The sequence below is a fragment of the Cyprinus carpio genome, chromosome A6 (assembly GCF_018340385.1).
Source record: "Cyprinus carpio isolate SPL01 chromosome A6, ASM1834038v1, whole genome shotgun sequence".
Taxonomy (NCBI): domain Eukaryota; kingdom Metazoa; phylum Chordata; class Actinopteri; order Cypriniformes; family Cyprinidae; genus Cyprinus; species Cyprinus carpio.
The window spans coordinates 9,072,837-9,091,499 of NC_056577.1; the positions used below are offsets into that span (position 1 = coordinate 9,072,837).

At 35.3% G+C, this 18,663-nt stretch overlaps 3 protein-coding genes across 5 annotated transcripts; 2 read left to right on the plus strand and 1 right to left on the minus strand.

Annotated features, from left to right (window-relative positions):
- Positions 1-272: 272 nt before the first annotated feature.
- Positions 273-5,976, minus strand: LOC109105969 (uncharacterized protein C7orf57 homolog). Of its 3 annotated transcripts, none has more exons than XM_019119274.2 (8): positions 5,838-5,976; positions 5,316-5,390; positions 4,991-5,164; positions 4,495-4,588; positions 2,531-2,642; positions 1,284-1,366; positions 1,072-1,172; positions 273-915 (listed from the first exon to the last, which is right to left on the minus strand). In XM_019119274.2, exons 2-8 carry the CDS (start codon positions 5,350-5,352, stop codon positions 863-865), a joined length of 654 nt encoding a protein of 217 aa, XP_018974819.2. In that variant the 5' UTR covers positions 5,353-5,390; positions 5,838-5,976; the 3' UTR covers positions 273-862. The 3 variants fall into 3 exon arrangements, with proteins under 3 accessions (XP_018974819.2, XP_018974817.2, XP_018974818.2); XM_019119272.2 differs by having other exon boundaries at positions 1,072-1,175; XM_019119273.2 differs by having other exon boundaries at positions 1,072-1,175; positions 5,784-5,857.
- An 87-nt stretch (positions 5,977-6,063) lies between these two features.
- Positions 6,064-9,512, plus strand: LOC109106709 (protein TAMALIN-like). Its single transcript, XM_019119999.2, has 8 exons — positions 6,064-6,667; positions 6,839-6,879; positions 6,985-7,039; positions 7,168-7,270; positions 7,361-7,451; positions 7,979-8,045; positions 8,277-8,343; positions 9,074-9,512. Exons 1-8 carry the CDS (start codon positions 6,497-6,499, stop codon positions 9,133-9,135), a joined length of 657 nt encoding a protein of 218 aa, XP_018975544.2. The 5' UTR covers positions 6,064-6,496; the 3' UTR covers positions 9,136-9,512.
- Positions 9,513-10,684: 1,172 nt separating this feature from the next.
- On the plus strand, positions 10,685-14,828 carry LOC122145227 (ermin-like). Its single transcript, XM_042757444.1, has 2 exons — positions 10,685-11,298; positions 13,601-14,828. The coding sequence occupies exon 2, from the start codon at positions 13,618-13,620 to the stop codon at positions 14,026-14,028; it is 411 nt and encodes a 136-aa protein (XP_042613378.1). The 5' UTR covers positions 10,685-11,298; positions 13,601-13,617; the 3' UTR covers positions 14,029-14,828.
- Positions 14,829-18,663: the final 3,835 nt, after the last annotated feature.

Genomic DNA, 18,663 nt, shown 5'->3' on the forward strand with positions numbered 1-18,663 from the left:
CTTCTTTTAAAAACATTTTTTTTTTTAAATGTATTTTTATATTAATCATATTACATTTAAATACTATTGCTGTTTTTGACTAATCCTCTTATTATCTATTCATTATTTTTAGCATTAAAATGTTCTCTTTTTGATAATTTTGTTAACTAAAAGTTTGAAATATAGTTTAGAAGGCATTTTTGATTGACTGAATAAACAATTGAAAATCTGTAAAGATAATATGCTTTCAACCTATGAAACTTGCCTTTGAAAAAATGACTAAAACAGAAAAGTATTTTATGCACATGCAAATTTATTCAGTCATCATTTACTGATATTAACTGACAGCAAGTGTAAACATTGTTCTCAGAAGGAAAAAATATTAAAATTAAACAGCACAGAACACCAAAACAACTGCTTCTGTGATTATTATTTACTATCACATCAATACTTAACAGACATTCACAATCGCAAACTCCCTGAACCCCCTTCCTGTTCTCAAATCCCTACCAATGGCATCTGCGTCATTTATTTTAAGGTTACCTTTTTGTGTGCTCAACTAGCTAACTACTGGACCATAAGAACACTCATAAGTGTTCAAACCAGATACTAACTGTATGAAACAGCCATGGAGCGTGTAATAACAGCTTGCAGCTTACATATTTTGTCATATCCACTGACAAATATCCCTTTCTTCAAGGGTACAGATATCCTGATCACAAGCACCATAGACATGTGAGCATAACACAAACAAGTCTTTTAGATAAAGATGCAAACATACGACTAAGTGTTTTTGCATAAAGCAGAGAGCGGGTGATTGATGCAGAGGAGCTAGTGATTACGAGAGAACAACAATTCTTGAAGAAGGGTTTTATCTTTATCTTTATTCCAGTTCATCCTCTGGTGCAGTGGTGCTGGTCTGCTCAGAGGTGATGCCTAAAATATCAAACGCAAACAAGTTAGTTTCGCAATTATATGAAATAATTTGACATGCTTTAAGAATTTCATACCAGGCAACACTGCAGCTGCCTTGTACATGGTAACCGCAATGCACTACTCATAATGTTATAAAAAAAAAACAAGAAGTCTCACTTGAAGCATCATCATCGAGAGATTTATCCTCTTCCTCAGCATAACCAAAACCTAAAAGTTTGGACATGTTCACTGGAGCTACCGCCTTCTTATCATGGGAACTGCTGAGACAATCATCAAATACTAATATAGACATTTCAAAAGCTTAATAATTGTTTTTATTGTGGATCTGGAAAATAATGTAGAGGCTAAAAATGTAAAAAGAAACATACATCTTCTTGAACCTGTTGGCTTCTGCAATCTCGTTTTGGCTTAGGGAGAGTTTCTGCATCTCCGATGTGGCATGGCTGACGTCCTGCGTAAGGAAATAAGATGTTTATAATTTTAGGATTAAACATAATTTTTCACAGTTTAATATAATGGTATAAAATGCTACTAATGAAACCTTCTTTAATGTAATTAATTCAAAATTCACAATCAATAATTCAATTCAGCAATAAAAAAGGAAATTCCCAAACCCATAGGCACAAAACATCATTAATAAAAAAGAAGCATGAAGGCAGAATAATAAATGACCAATAATGCAATAAGATGAGACAATTTCCTGTTTATACGATGAACATGATGGGGCATGAAGTGAGAACCACAGATCTAATGTTACAGTGCACAGAGCCATAGCAACAGTCATTTGAGTCAGCGTTCTAAAAGAACCAGTCCTTAGTTAAAACATGTCAAACTGGTTTTTACATTTGAATTTGAAACTCTTTGTTCAGTAACCTTAGTACATTAAGGTTACTGCTTTCATAGTATGCAACCCTAACTTGACTACAGCAAATGATTTTAAATCGTAATTTTAGAGTATTTTGTTTTTACATCTAAATTGTCAAACTAAACTGTGCGTACACGCACGAACACGATCTTTAATAATCCAAACAGGGTTAATTTAATTCCAACAGAGGTAAAGGCAATCCAGTAACTGCTATACAGAGACGAGACCTGACAATCAAACACAAAAAGAACTGAACTTAAGTGGGTGAGATAATGCCAAACAAACCTGAACATAAAAGTGAAATCAAATCAGTTACTATGACAACTAACAAGGAGTGGAAAACAGTGCAAAACAGAGTCCATGTGGTGCCACAGAGCAAACAATTTTATCAAATGTGTACACCTAAAAACTCACCACGAAAACATAGAACATATCTTGCCAAAGTCCTATAAATTGTTCTATGAAAGAATGTGGTCTGACCATATCTTTATCCAAAGTCTTCACGTCAACCAGTCAAGAAAATCAAAAGCAGAATCTCAACAATGGAAAACAAAAACGACAGCATGCAGATTGGAGTTTTTTTCTCAAATGATTCAAGTGAAGAAGATTTCTTCAATAATATGGTTTTGCAGGTGCATGGCAAAAAAAAGAAAGATGGCAACTAAAAGATTGTCTGTAATATGGCAGCAGGAGGAAGTATGGGAGGTTTAAGGATGTGATAACTGTCCCGGTCTGTGCTAATCCATTCACCTTTTTACCAGAATCCCAGGCTGAACAATTATCAGTTCCAAATGGGGGCTCCAGGTGTTGTAAGACCCCTTTGGACTTGCTGATTCCATCAGGGGTAGTTCCATTACTTCCACTGTAAGCATAAGATCACATGATTGAACCCCAGTTTCACACCACCACATTGGATGGATGGGGGTGGACCCTTTTGTCTCAACACAACCCTATTATTTTTCTGAGAGAAGAATGAAGGTCTCCATGTCGCCCTATATGGACCAGATTAATGTTTAACTGTTTGAATATGCCATGCTAGTTACCATCCAACATGTAGATGAGGTTGTTTCTTCAGAAATTTGGAGAAATGTAGCGTTACATCACTTGCTCACCAATGGATCCTTGAAGTGAATGGGTGCCGTCAAATTGAGAGTTCAAACAGCTGATCAAAACACAATAATCCACAAATAATCCACACGACTCCAGTTCATCAATTAAAGGATTAGTTCACTTCCAGAATAAGTCACCCCCAAGTCATCCAAGATGTTCATGTCTTTCTGTCTTCAGTCGCAAAAAAATTAAGGTTTTTGAGGAAAACATTCCAGAATTTTTCTCCATATAGTGGACTTCAATGGGACCCAATGGATTGAAGGTCCAAATGCAGTTTCAATGCAGCTTCAAAGGGCTCTACACGATCCCATCCAAAGAATAAGGTCTTATTTAGCAAAACGATCTGTTCACACATTACATAATCATGTTGGAAAGGTCATGCCAGGTTAGCTCTTCATCTGTGTATTCTGGTTCAAAAAGTTAAGGTAGGGTGAAAAAATCCATCTCATTTTATCCTCCAACTTCAAAATAGTCCAACATCGTTGTTTTACCTTTTTTGCAAAGGGCGTTTGACTTTGACTTTCTTTGCAAGTTCGCGTTGTAAACACTGGGTCGGTACTGCCACCTACTTCACACGTGACCTTTCCAAAGTGACCATGTAATGCGTGAAGTCGAGCTAGTGCAACATGAGCATTTGTGGTTAAAAAGTATATAAATTTTTTTATTTAAGAAAATGACAGATCGTTTAACTACATAAGACCCTTATTCCTTGACTACATTGAAACTGCAATTTGTACCTTCAACCCGTTGGCCACCACTGAAGTCCACTATATGGAGAAACATCCTGGAATGTTTTCCTCAAAAACCTTAATTTCTTTGTTCTTTCTTAGATGACATGGGGGTGTGTAAATTATCAGGAAATTTTGTTCTGGAAGTGAACTAATCCTTTAAAGTCTTGTTAAGAGAAAAGCTGTGTGTTTATAATACGCTACAAATCCATCATTAGGAACTTTAATCCACTGCTGCTAGCCAAAATAAAACAGTCTATAATCCTTAATAATGCTTTCTCTAAGGAAAAATTCCATACCCTGTTGTCCTGTCACATCAAAATCAGTTTTGAACTGTTTTTGCTTGTAAACGGAGCATGATCTGTGCATATTTCTCTCCTGATTTAGACGAGACAACTTTTTCACTGGATAAAGCGATATTAATGGACAGAGGACTCTGTTTAAATTAAAAACATCTGAATGATTCATTTATTTATTACAAACATGTAGCTTTTTGCTTCACAAGATGTTAATTGATGGACTGGTGTTGTGTGGATTACTGTGATGTTTTTACCAGCTGTTTGAACTCTCATTCTGACGGCACCCATTCACTGCAGAGGATCCATTGCTGAACAAGTGATGTAATTCAAAATTTCTGTAAATCTGTTCTGATGAAGAAACAAACTCATCTACAGCTTGGATGGCCTGAGGGGGAGTACATTTTTATTTTGGGGAGAACAGTTCCTTTAAATACCAGCACTAGTTCATAGTGCCTTATTGCCAAAGAATTAGTAATGTATTGAGATCTCTTCTAATTATCTACGATCATTATTTTAATCAAAATGGTGTATTTCTAAAGCCTTTGGCTTCATTTATTATTTCTATACCAATTCTCACCTCTCTTGATCATCAGCTGTGTCAGAGAACCAACTAGCGGGTTTGTAGGAAATGTCAGATTTTGTTTCTACAGGGTCATCATGCCTCAGCAAACCTATGGTAGAATTGAAAGATAAGCAGGATATAATTATGGGTGTGTTTTAAAAGTAGAAACTATATCTTTAAGGATTTTCCTTGTTTATCAGTTAGCTTGCGAGTGAACCAGGTCACTTAGTAAGAAAAGCAGCATCAGGATCCCAAGCATCATTTATAAACGATTTCACTTTTTGTAATCCAGTTTTGTATAAAAACGTCGACAACAAGTCACAAAACACTGTGCACAGTTGAGTTTTTAAGATAATTTGTCACAATCATTTTGTTTTCTATCCTAAACATTTATGCAATAGCAGTTGGTAATTCTGTAAAAATATACTTCACTTATAACATATTGTAAATTTTGGCAAAGATGAAGATAAATATGAAAATAATACATTCTATACAAGTGTGACACAATTACCCTTCTGTCCTCCTTGTTTTGCTAGTTTAACATAATCCGAGTCAGAGGCCTGAATTCCTACACGTCTTCCTTTAGTCTTTTCTTCAGGAGTGATGTCGGCAGATGCAGATAATCCCGGAATCTGTGATGAGGGCCCAGCTCCATTTGAACTAGCAAGGTTAGCTGTCCTAACACCTACAATGAAATTATAATATTTGTACTATTATTTGCCTTAATCAGAAATGTTTAGGGAAAACCCCATTCATGTATTATGTGACAGCAATGTAGGCATAAAGCGATGCGTAAAAAAGATTCAGTATGGTGCTTCTCTCAGAAGGGCCCTTACCAGGTTTTGTCCGGCGATAATTAGGTTCGGCAGCCATGACTGGGTGTCTTAGTGGTCAGTGGTGGTTTGTTAGCTCTGAAATTGCAGAAAGAGAAAGTTAAGCGCTTAGCATTTATACTAAATAGAAGGTCAGCCGAACTATTGCGTTTTAAACCAGTTAAACCGCGAATTACTGTCAGTGTCAGCCCGACAGCCATGTATAGCTAACTTAGCACAGCGAATACATGCTGCTATCACTGATCATGTTTTAAAACACTGCGGTTCTTTTAGCTATTTCTCTCAAGATGTTTCTTGTTTATCATTTAACTCGCGATCCAACCCGGTCGCCTAGTAATAAAAAAGCAGCATCAGGACCACAAGCGTCATCTGTACAAGACACGGCAATTATCCGCGCAGATTTAAAAAACAGAAAGCACAGACATTGCAGATAAAAACAAAACTGAGAGCAGAATCAAATTCATAAATTACATCGTTATTGATAAACCTGAGGATACAAAAGGACGTGGAAAAGACAAAGCTTACGTCGTGTTAATCAACGCGCGAAAGGGGGACGCCTAGATCCTTCTTCTTCATCAGAGGGAACTGCGCACTGAACCGGGAGGCGCCTTTCCTGCCACCTACTGGATGGGAAATACAATTCAAGCAGCGTGGAAACATACCAAGACACAGGGGCGAGGCCACAAATGTTTCAGGGGGGTGTCCTACATAAAACAGGGTGGGCATATGAAGTGTAGCATATGAAAACCTACAAATTGCTCACAGAAAATACAGCACGAAGGATCAATAACCAATACTTATAAAAAGCATTTATTAAACTTATTGTTAATTTTGAGGCATTTTCTGCTTGTAAATAGGCTATATGAATTAAATAATACAAAATACATTGAAAAATACACTGACAACAAAGTGACCGCAAAAATATGTGCGAATAATAGCCTACTATTGAAATCAAATAATTAATTTTATCATAGGACTACTGAATTTCGATCCGTATTAATCAAGGTCTAAGTTTTGTTGTTGTTTTAGAGGTGAGGTTAAATATGATTCTCCATAAATGTGCGCTGACAGACTTACAGTCAAATCAAAAGTGAAGCCCCAGGGACTTTACTGTGGTCACGTGTCGTGGCATCCGTTCAGAGGCGCGTGTAAAAGCCGGAGGAGCGCCGTTCTCAGCAGCAGAGATGTCAGCACACAGTCTGAAGATGACAGCATCTGTACAATTCATAAGAAAACTGCTGGGTAAAGGCAGCTGTGCGACAAGCAACCTCTTGAACACTGGACACAAAACACAGAAGAACACTACTGATTATAAAACAATCAGGAACAAAGATGGAAGAAGTCATAAAAGAAATGTAAGTGACTATTGATTTTAAAATGTTATTTCTTATTTACTTTATTTTTGACTTTTCTTTATTAATATCGACTAATCTACATAAAAAATATATTCACCTGAATAAAATTAAAAAAAAAAAAATACTAATTTTTAATTTTAATAATTAACAAAGTTGAATGTTATTTTTTAGATTGTGCAATCCCAAGACAAGACAACAGAGCAGTATATAAGGTAAAAAAAAAAATTACTGATTTGCATTTTAAGTTTGTCGACCCACATATGCACCTCAGAGTTGGTCTGACTCTTTCTTGCTTGTGTCTCTTTCTTGGTTAACAGGAAAAATGTTGTTTTAAGAAGAAAAGAAAATGAAACTTTTGGGTTTGACATCCAGGTATCCACCCTCTCTCTTTTCTCTCTATTCATTCAAGCATTATGCGCCTGCCCAAAGGCTTATTATCTGTCAGGGGATAATTGAATTTTGGATAATGAATTGATTGGGTCTCTTCTCCCTGTTCACAGAAAAGCAGTGTTGAGAGAAGCATCAGTGCTGAGCAGGATTTGGGCTCATGTGTGTGTTGGGTGGAGGAGAACAGTCTTGCAGAGAGTAATGGGTTAATGACTGGTGAGTTATCAAGACACCTGCTCACTTCTTGCAAGCAACAGTATCATTCAAACTTTCTCAATACTAAAATCTCTTTGTATCTAACCTCAGGTGACGTTATTATAACAGTCAACAATGTGTACATTTCTGGATCCACTCCTCAGCAGATCAAGGATCTGGTTAAAAAATCCTCCATCTTAATGTAAGCACAAACACAGTTACATTTTTGATATGGTAATATGTTCATAAACATGAACGTACAATTAAACACTATTTTAAAGGAAAAAAGAATGCAAAAATGCTGCATTGTTTATTTATTTATTATTTATTCTTTTACACTATACTGTGTAAAAATTATATTTGTTTGTGAGTAAACAAATTAATTACCATATAATTTATGGTTGAAATCGACATATTTAAATTATTATTATTATTATTAATAAATATGGTTTTATTAAGGTTTTTTTTAATCATTTTTTAAACAAGAAAAATATGTCACCTGTTTATTTATGGTTAAAAAATATGTTTACAGAAGTCCCTGTGTGTGAAGCATCACATTTCATTATATTTTATTTACACTTTTTATTGTATGGCACTATTTTTACAATATTACACTATACTACAAATACTAGCCTATCCAAATATTGTCTTAGCAAAGTAGTTTTATTGTTATTAAGCTCATCAGTCAAAACCCTGACTAACCTTATTTTTCTCTTGTGTTGACTAAAGGTTGGAGATTATCAGAGGTGCTACAGAAAAGCAGAGGCAATTGCTTAGGAAGCTTTATCTCCTGCAGGTGACTTCTTATTAACATCAGTCCCATTTTATACCACAATAATGTATTTTATAACACTATAATCATTCTTGTCCTGATTCTGTCTTGCTTAACTTGTGCATCAGTAGTTATTTACGGTAATATTGTCGTATTGGGTAACGGTGCGAATTGTGAACAACACAGGTTTCCTCATACTTAACAGGTTTTTTTTCTTTCTCTGTGTTTCCCCCTCACATTTACACCGCACTACAGCAACAGTTTACAGAGAAATGCGAAGAGCTTCAGACACTCATCACAGAGGAAGTGCATCTGACAGGAGGTGTGTGTTCATGTGTGAGAGTAAGACAGAGAGATGTGGGTATAAACTACCACAATAGAAACACATAATTTCCCCATAAAGCCACACTTTGCCCTCAGGATGCCAACAAAAGCATCAGAAGATTTGTGCGTGTGTGTGGGCATCATGTGGGGAGTGTGTGCTTATATGGAGAAATTCTGCTTTTACAGGAAGATACTTTGCTGACAATTCTTGATATTGTTCTTATGTGAAACTTTAGCACATCTACACTGTTTTGTCAGGTCATATAAAATGTCTCTATAGAGTAACAACAAATTTAACTGGTTTATTCAATTAAAATGTATTCAGTATGCATATACTCGGTATGATGCCTTAAAAGAATCATTTTTGGTTCCCCATTCTTTAGAACATTCTAAAGGATCTTTTATGCAATGGAAAGGTTCCATGGATGTTAAAGGTCCTTCATGGAACCATATGACAATAAAGAACCTTTATATTTTAAGAGTATGCATCAACAGAAATGTTTAAGAGATCTTACAGAACTTACAGGAATTACATATGTTAAAAAGTATTATATAGAATAGCATAATACTTTATAATGAATAATAATTTGTGATAAAAAAAAAGTAGAAAATAGCTCTAATAAATATTTTCGGTTAATCCATTGTTATTCATTTCAGTTATCTACTATTATGTCCACACAAATACTTTAGTGCAAGTAAATTAAACCAATCTGTTCCTCTGTTTTCAGGTGCCGTTGAAAACATCCAGAAGCCTTATACGCTTCCTACAGGATCCTCTGCTTCCATTTGATTTTCTTCCACTTCCAGTACAATCAAACACACCTAATCAAGGTTGTGGGGTTCTTTTGAAAATGACAAGCTAGTGCATTAGAGTAGGGTTGAAACTAAGCTGTGTGATCAAGTAGATTGGGTACCCTGTGCTCCTGAATCATTTTAAAGTTAGTCCAGGAAAACAAATCCTGCCCATCTGGTCAAGGAGACCCCGTAAGAGACAGAATCATTTTTTCTGTATTTCTAAAATCTGTTCTGTTACATCATGGTTTGAATTAGTGAATGAAAAGCTAAATATTGATGTACAGTATAAGATGGAATTATTTAACTATTTATTTTAATCATACTGCATTTTGTATTATCTGTACTGTATTTGTGTATTTTGCACTATTAAGCAGTCATTTTTATTGTCATTTTATTTCATTTGATCTAATATATATTTTGTCTAAATGTGTTTTGTGTATTTATATACAAAGTGCACTAATATTTATTCATTTTCATATTTATATAATGCTTCTTTAATAAACTTTTATAACAAACTGATATTTTGCTGGTGTTTCTCACAGTACACTTAATCTTGCTGAATGTAGTTTGCATAAATTGATTTGTCTGCTGTTTACTTCTGCTGAACATGTAGGTTTCCCAGATATCATCTTAGTCAGTGGTAAAACACCAGATGCATTTCTCATTCATCACATAGATCTTAAGCCTTGCAGGAAATGACACGTCATTTACTGTACATCCCGTTTCAGAAATAAACCCTAGCATTCTCATCACTTTTATAAGACTTGATTGACAGTATAAATGATGTCTCATTCTGTGTTCGCCCTCTCAGACACCTCATTTTTTTTTTTTTTTTTTGAAAAACTTGGTAGAATATCTTTACATTAAGTGTTGAATGGCAATCATACAAAGCTCAACCAAACTGTAAACACAAGTAAGATTTTGCTAATTTCTTAGATAACCCAGGGAATGTTTATCCAATCACGATGAAGTCTTACTTATTATCTGTAAGATTTAAGTATCTAGTTATTTTGTTTGTAAATTTATACTAAATGCAGTATACTTAACTGTGCCTCTTTTCGACACACTTAAGTATGAACTTATATATGTTATATGTCATTTCATAATTACTTCTAGTGGTTTATTGAAATATGGTTAAAGTGTATTGCTGAATGTACCAACAAGCATTTATAGTAAAATAAAATACATAATGTTACAGTACATTTAATGCCATTTCTATTGATACATGTATGTCATGTATTTTTAATAATGTAATTAATGAAAATGTGTAACTTTAAATGTAATATCAAATAACACCTTACAGATATAATTATAATTGAGTACTGTACATGTGGTGTCGTGTCTTATTAGTCAAGACATCCAAGTAAGTGTGCTCCTTTAAAGCACAACCAAAGATAATTTTTCTTTATTGATGTGCACTTCTTAAAAGGAAACATGAAAGTTTTCTCTCTTTAAGTACATTTTTGTGACCTTTTATTTCAATAACATTATATTATTTGCAAGCGCAGTTTTTTAAAACATATTTTTAAGATTTAAAGTACACTACAAGAGCACATTCAGTACAATTACCTGTAGGCACACTTCTTTTTCAGGAGGGAACAGTGGAAAAAAAACAAAAAATTAGAATAGACACCCGCTTCCCATAAACATGAGGCTGACTAATTGACACCTCCGAAAGATGCTGGACTGTGAAAATATAATATCCATATGACAGAAAGCCTGTTATCCTTATGTAAGTCTAGGAAAACAAAACCTTGCAGAAGAAGAACACCGAAACATCTCATATCTTCGAAATATTTGAATATCCTCGGAAAGAAGCTCAAAATAGAGAGTGCCAGTTTTTGAACTGAATATCCATTGAACCCATTAATCCCACAATCCCATGTTCACTCCCAGAATTAGAGGCCAAACAACACTGTTCTCCAAACAATGGGGATGAATTTCTCATCAACTTTGCCACTGGCAATGAGAATGAGGCTGCGTCACCCAATGCCAGTAGATTCCACTGAGTCTTGAAGGGAGGGACACAGACACAGCCACAGCCACAAGAGAATACTTCTGAGCATCCTTCTCCTTCAAGGTCTGCTATCCTTCCCAAACCACAGGAACCGGAATCAGACCTTCTATAACACAGTGCCACAGAGCAAACACGAACAAGGTAAGATACATTATTAAGTGCATGAGTACAATGAAGTTTAGAGTTTGTGCCAATGAGGTGGTTGGTTTCTGCGTTTGTACTAACAATGCAAATCTCCTCCATAGACTGGTCATTGGTTTTGATGACGGTATACGTTAACTTTTCACATTCAGATGGTTTGGTTTACTTTTCAATGTGCACATGTTGTTTTATGTTGAAATCTAATTTTGGAAGAAAAATGACATAACCATGAAGAGAACAGCAATAATAGTTTCTAAATGTAATTTGAAAGATGTCTAGACATGGTTACTTGGACAGATATTCTCGCTTTTCTGTATTTATGCAACAGTAATGCACAATTGTTCATTTCTTGCATGTTATGTAAGGCCTCTCATTGATGAAACATACAGGAAGAATTGTGTACTTGCTGTTCTCATTCCAGCAGTTGGTCACTTTGTTTAGTTAAATCAAATTAAAATTCCTCAAAACAACTTTGCATCTTTTGCCAAGTCTGCCTAATTTGGACATGCCAAACCATTGTGTTGATCGGAGACACAGACATTGACTGTCATATGAATACTACAGGTCCTTCTCAAAAAATTAGCATATTGGATAAAAGTTCATTATTTTCCATAATGTAATGATAAAAATTAAACTTTCATATATTTTAGATTCATTGCACACCAACTGAAATATTTCAGGTCTTTTATTGTTTTAATACTGATGATTTTTGGCATATAGCTCATGAAAACCCAAAATTCCTATCTCAAAAAATTAGCATATTTCATCCGACCAATAAAAGAAAAGTGTTTTTAATACAAAAAAAGTCAACCTTCAAATAATTATGTTCAGTTATGCACTCAATACTTTGTCGGGAATCCTTTTGCAGAAATGACTGCTTCAATGCGGAGTGGCATGGAGGCAATCAGCCTGTGGCACTGCTGAGGTGTTATGGAGGCCCAGGATGCTTCGATAGCGGCCTTAAGCTCATCCAGAGTGTTGGGTCTTGCGTCTCTCAACTTTCTCTTCACAATATCCCACAGATTCTCTATGGGGTTTCAGGTCAGGAGAGTTGGCAGGCCAATTCAGCACAGTAATACCATGGTCAGTAAACCATTTACCAGTGGTTTTGGCACTGTTAGCAGGTGCCAGGTCGTGCTGAAAAACGAAATCTTCATCTCCATAAAGCTTTTCAGCAGATGGAAGCATGAAGTGCCTCCAAAATCTCCTGATAGCTAGCTGCATTGACCCTGCCCTTGATAAAACACAGTGGACCAACACCAGCAGCTGACAAGGCACCCCAGACCATCACTGACTGTGGGTACTTGACACTGGACTTCAGGCATTTTGGCATTTCCTTCTCCCCAGTCTTCCTCCAGACTCCGGCACCTTGATTTCCGAATGACATGCAAAATTTGCTTTCATCCCGAAAAAAGTACTTTGGACCACTGAGCAACAGTCCAGTGCTGCTTCTCTGTAGCCCAGGTCAGGCGCTTCTGCCGCTGTTTCTGGTTCAAAAGCACACGCCTGTGCACGGTGGCTCTGGATGTTTCTACTCCAGACTCAGTCCACTGCTTCCGCAGGTCCCCCAAGGTCTGGAATCGGTCCTTCTCCACAATCTTCCTCAGGGTCCGGTCACCTCTTCTCGTTGTGCAGCGTTTGTTGCCACACTTTTTCCTTCCCACAGACTTCCCACTGAGGTGCCTTGATACAGCACTCTGGGAACAGCCTATTCGTTCAGAAATTTCTTTCTGTGTCTTACCCTCTCGCTTGAGGGTGTCAATGATGGCCTTCTGGACAGCAGTCAGGTCGGCAGTCTTACCCATGATTGTGGTTTTTTGAGTAATGAACCAGGCTGGGAGTTTTTAAAAAGCCTCAGGAATCTTTTGCAGGTGTTTAGAGTTAATTAGTTGATTCAGATGATTAGGTTAATAGCTCGTTTAGAGAACCTTTTCATGATATGCTAATTTTTTGAGATAGGAATTTTGGGTTTTCATGAGCTGTATGCCAAAATCATCAGTATTAAAACAATAAAAGACCTAAAATATTTCAGTTGGTGTGCAATGAATCTAAAATATATGAAAGTTAAATTTTTATCATTACATTATGGAAAATAATGAACTTTTATCCAATATGCTAATTTTTTGAGAAGGACCTGTATATCATATATTTATTTTTTAATTATCATTTAAATACAGAAACCAATTATTACAGGCATGCTTCATCTGTGATCTGTTGGTTTTGGGGTAAATGGACTGGAACTCAAACTGAAGAATTGTATCTCTTTTACTTTATAAATTTACAACAACTGCTGCAATCACAGGACAGGAAGTGACATCAATGGAGCAGAACGACAAGGGCACATTGGAAACTGAGAAACAGCAAATGAATGGTCAAACAGAAGAAGCACCTCAAGAGACGACCACACCTGAAGAGCCGGCTAATGTAAGTGAGAATAATTCAGATAAAAATGATCAAGAAATGCATGAGAGCAATGCAGAAAAGAATGAAGAAGAAATAAGTGTGAATAATGGAGATCAGAATGAAGAGGAAAATGTGAAGGAAGAAGAGGAAGAAGAGGATGAATTGGCTGATGGTTTCCAGACTTCGGTCGAGATGTCAATCCGGCAATTTGAGAATGATGAAAATAACCGCCCTATTTGCAGGTACAACACTGTCAGCTACAGGAAGATTAAGAAAGGAAACACAAAGCAGAGAATAGATGAGTTTGAGTCCATGCTGGATGTATAACAGTGATGAATGTCGTCAGAGACACATACTGTACGTAAGAACTGAGTGGCGTCATCATGTATGTTTTGTATGTGGATCCTTCAAAAGTATGTGACTGTTAAACTTCTTTATATAGTTAAAAGGTTTAACACACAATGGCATGAACAGTATTTTGTCACAGCCTAATTTTGGCCTGTATCACATTTTTAAAGAAATCAGTAGTTGTAGAAATAATATTTTGTAGAAATCTTTAAAGCATTCAGAAAACAGGTTTTAAATAACCCATCATCTGGCAGCGAGCCGAAAAAACAACAACATTTATTTGTCTACAAATGAGATTTTTCATTCATGAATGCTCCTTCAAATAACACACAGTCTGTCTGACTAATGCAGGCCTGATCTCTACTGTGCTGCCAAATCACCATTAATGAATTACTGGAAGAACTTACAGTTACAGTAAGCATACAGTATGAAGGGCATTATTGTATTCCTGTTCAAAAATTGTATTGTAATGTAAAGCTACCAGCTTTCTAATGTTGATTATGATTATGGTTACATGGCTTTGTAAAACATGCTCACAAGTTTTAAAATACAACAACAATAGTCAGCAGTTTTTCATTTCCATTTTCAGATTTGTATATGTAATACATGCATATAGGGATACTGTGATTATATCTTTGGACAATTAGAAGTTTTCATTGTTTTCTATAATGACATAATGCTACTTGATATCTGCCACACTAAACTGAATTCATGTAACCTGTTCAAGTTGTTAAGGCTTCCTTTTTCTCTGAATGCACAATTTTTTTCTTTATTTTCATTTATTGAGGACGAATAAAATCTTTGCAATAATTAGTTTAAAACTGTATATATCTTTGCATTTATAAAAAATTTATAGTAATATAAAAAAAAAAAAAAAAAAAAAAAAAAAAAAAAAAAAAAAAAAAAAAAAAAATAAATAAAATAATATAAAATAAAATAAAATATAATAAAATACAAAATAATATAATATAATATAATATAATATAATAATTTCCTCACCACTAGATGGCAACATTGTTTTGTCTTGGTATAAAAGGAGAGGAAAGCGGTTTGCATGACCTGTCTCTTGTGAACTTTCACAAACTACATTCCTGTTAATGGGTAACAACGTCTTCATTTGAATTTTGAACATTATCCGTGATCACATGTACTTTTCTAAGCAAAATCCTGACTGTTATGTGTCCTGCTAGAACTGAAACATTCATCAACTGAAGAAAATAAATAGACATGGATTATTTAAAACAAATGATCTTGACAGTCCTTAATAAACCAGTCTAATATACAACCAGAATAAAACTATAACTTGGATAATAAAATCAAACCTCGACCAGCTCAGTTACCAAGAAGAAGGAAAACCAACAAATTGTTTACCGTTGTTAAACTAATCATTTTTTATGTCGCATCTAATATATGTATAATCAATGTAATGAGATATTTACTGCAGTAATTAGTTTAATTTGGGGGTTTATGACCCAGTGGACTCTTTTATTTATGTCTCTGTGTTTGTAGCCCCTCTCTAATGGCTCATTGGGAGTCTGTGTGGGTTTGGTGTTGTTTCCTCTGTTAGCTCTATAAATGTCTGAACTTTACATTACAAATCTCACTAATTGCTTTTTATTTGAAGGCAGTTTATGAATATCACTGCCATTCCTCCACCCAGATTACCTGCTGCTGGCTGATCGTAATGTACTACAGGTTACTTTAATGTTTTCATAAATCTGCTGGAGGTTTACTTAGTCAAAACGTGACAGGGCTTTTGGCCTGGCTTGTTTAAGTCAGGTCTGGGCCTCATTTGAATGGTGACAAATCTCATGCTGCCATGGCAACGGGAGGTTTGTGACTGTTGTGGTGCACCATCCCTGGGCTAGGGGTCGGAAGGCACTTCCTGGGCAACACACGTCCCCCGTGGTTTAGGCTCGTAATTGACCTTTCCTGACAGAGCAGTGCGGCTTTTCATTCTCCCTTTCTCCATCTCTTTTCTGCTGTTTCCTCTTTCTTTCTGGTTTTGTCGCTCTCACCCTTTCTGTCTCCCCAGAAAGCAGGTTACATCACGGTGGGCTGAAATGCCACGATTGGCCTGGGGCTTTTACGCAGCTCTTTCTGACTTCCTATGTCCCTCTTTGCCTGTTTGAGGCATGTTTATGGAGCAAGGACCATGTGCTTGTCTGCAAGTTTTGTGTCAGATAAAAAGGAAACACGTCTCTCATGGGTTGCAACTTTTGAAGTCTCTCTTACAATCAAATATTTGAACACTGAACCACACTGAAATGTGTAATTTTATTGAATTATACAGTATAACAAAACATCAAACCAAGTAACAAAAATAAATAAATAAATAAATAAATAAATAAATAAATAAATAAAACAGCACACTCTTATCAAGTAAAAAAGGTTTATTACTTATGATAGGCTTTAAATGTCAAAAACGATAGATACTGCCCTATGAAAATAAAATACCTGCATTGTTATTGTGATATAAAACCAAAACTATCTAAAACATTTTCGTTAATTGAAGCTTAATAAATGTTAACTGAAATACAATAAAATATTTTTAAAATGTAACTTTTTAATTCAGCTGGTTGTCAAGGACAATTTTTGGTTAGTTTGTCTTGACGTAAAATAAACTAAATTAACAAAATCTAAATAAACTAAAATTAATTAAAAAAAAATCAATTTAAAAAAATCTAAAACTATTACAAATGATAAAAACAAAATTACTAAAACATTAAAACAAAAAATATAATAATATTAATTAAAAATATTAACAAAATCGATATAGAATTTGACATTACTATTTCATGCTGCTTTCTAAAAAATAGTCAGAATTCACATTTGTGAAATTAATCCAAAAATTATTTTATAATTTTCAGGTTTATACATATAACAGTATACTCTAATGGTGGGTAAATAAAAAGATGTACTTTATTAATAGAAATAATAAATGTTTTTATATTTTAAATATGTTTGTTCATACTGATGAAAATATATAAAAAAGTCCAAATTTATGGCAATTTATTTTATGATTGTTTTCCACTCTATAAGCTTTTATAAATGAAAATATGGGGGTCCCTGTGTTTTAAGTGTCTAAAAGTGTCCAAATAATTTGAGGTCAGTATATAACTGAGATGAATCTATCGGTGTGTAAAACCAATTTTTGTAAAAGTACAGTAAATCCCATCTCTGTATTTTATTTGCAAATGAATCCACAAATGCTGACACATTCCTTCTAACAGATCTGTGGACGATGTACAGAATAAATGATGATTTGAGAGCGAGAGGTCGCCTCGGAAGTGTGAGTCATCCGTCAGTGTTTGTGTGCTGGGAGAGCGGCCCACTGTGGCCTGACTCTACGGCAGACATTCATGAAGCCCCCTCACACCAGGATCGCTCTACAATGACAGCTTTGTAAAGGATGGAAGAGAGCTGCTGTGGAAAATATTCAAGACACAGAGAGAAAGAGAGAGACAATGAGAGAAAAAGAGGAGCTATCAAAGTGTTTCGTTCACAAAGTCTGCGAGTGTTCCAGCTCCACTGGAAACTTTCAGTCGTTCAGTTGAGTTTAAAGGGGGTGAGAGACAAATAGAAAGCTTGCGTCTTGTGGTAAACATGGGGTGGGGTCAGGAGGGGTCATTTTTCTTTGTGCATTCAGTGGGTGGGTGTGATGGCTTACTGGAGGCCTGTTCCGCTGTCCATTCTCTCTTCAGGTCAGCTCCAGAGACCAGTGACGTCACAGTGACTCACAACAGACATGCCATGACAGAACACACAGGAACTGATGACTTTCTGAGTGAAATAGCTTCTGAAAAACTAATTTCTTTGGGGTGGCGTTGTTTCCTGTACAAAAACGCAATAATTAACAATGGTAACAAAACCAAACCAGTTCCAAAAGACTCTATGCCATAATTAAAATCACAAACAATTCTGGTATTATATGTTTTTGGTTATTATTATAAAGAACCAAAAAAATAAAAAAAAAAAAAACAGTAATATAAAAATAAAATAGTAATATATATATATATATAAATAAAAAAATATATATTAATAATAATATTTTACATTTTTGTATAATATTTTGTGGTTTAATATTTGTAATATTAATTATTATTATTAATATTTTACACAAAATAAAATATGATTTAAAGAAGAAAAAGAAATAGAAGAAAATCATACAAACAAACAAAGACATACATACATACATACATAGTGCCTTTATCATAAAGTGCTTTTACAGAATTTTCCAAAATATTGCATATGCATGACATGAAAAATGAGAGAAACAAACAAAGAGAGAGACATACGTAGATAAAAAGAGAGAGAGAGCAGGGGGAAGGGTATTAGAAAGGGTGACCCCGGGATAGTGGAGGTCACAAGAGGTTTTCCTGGTGAGTAGTCCTTTGGGGTCTCTTTAAGCTTTGAGTGACAGGCATCCATTGTGATGGCTGTGAACCGATGCACTCTGGTTTATATCCATTCTTATCACCAAACCAGGGATGGTCTGAAGAGATGGCCGTCTGCAATGCATAGAATAAGGATGGCTTTCCACCACAGATGACCACAGAGTCCAGGAGGAAGAGGTTGAGCGGAGAGGAAGTGTGATTGTACTGGTCACACAAT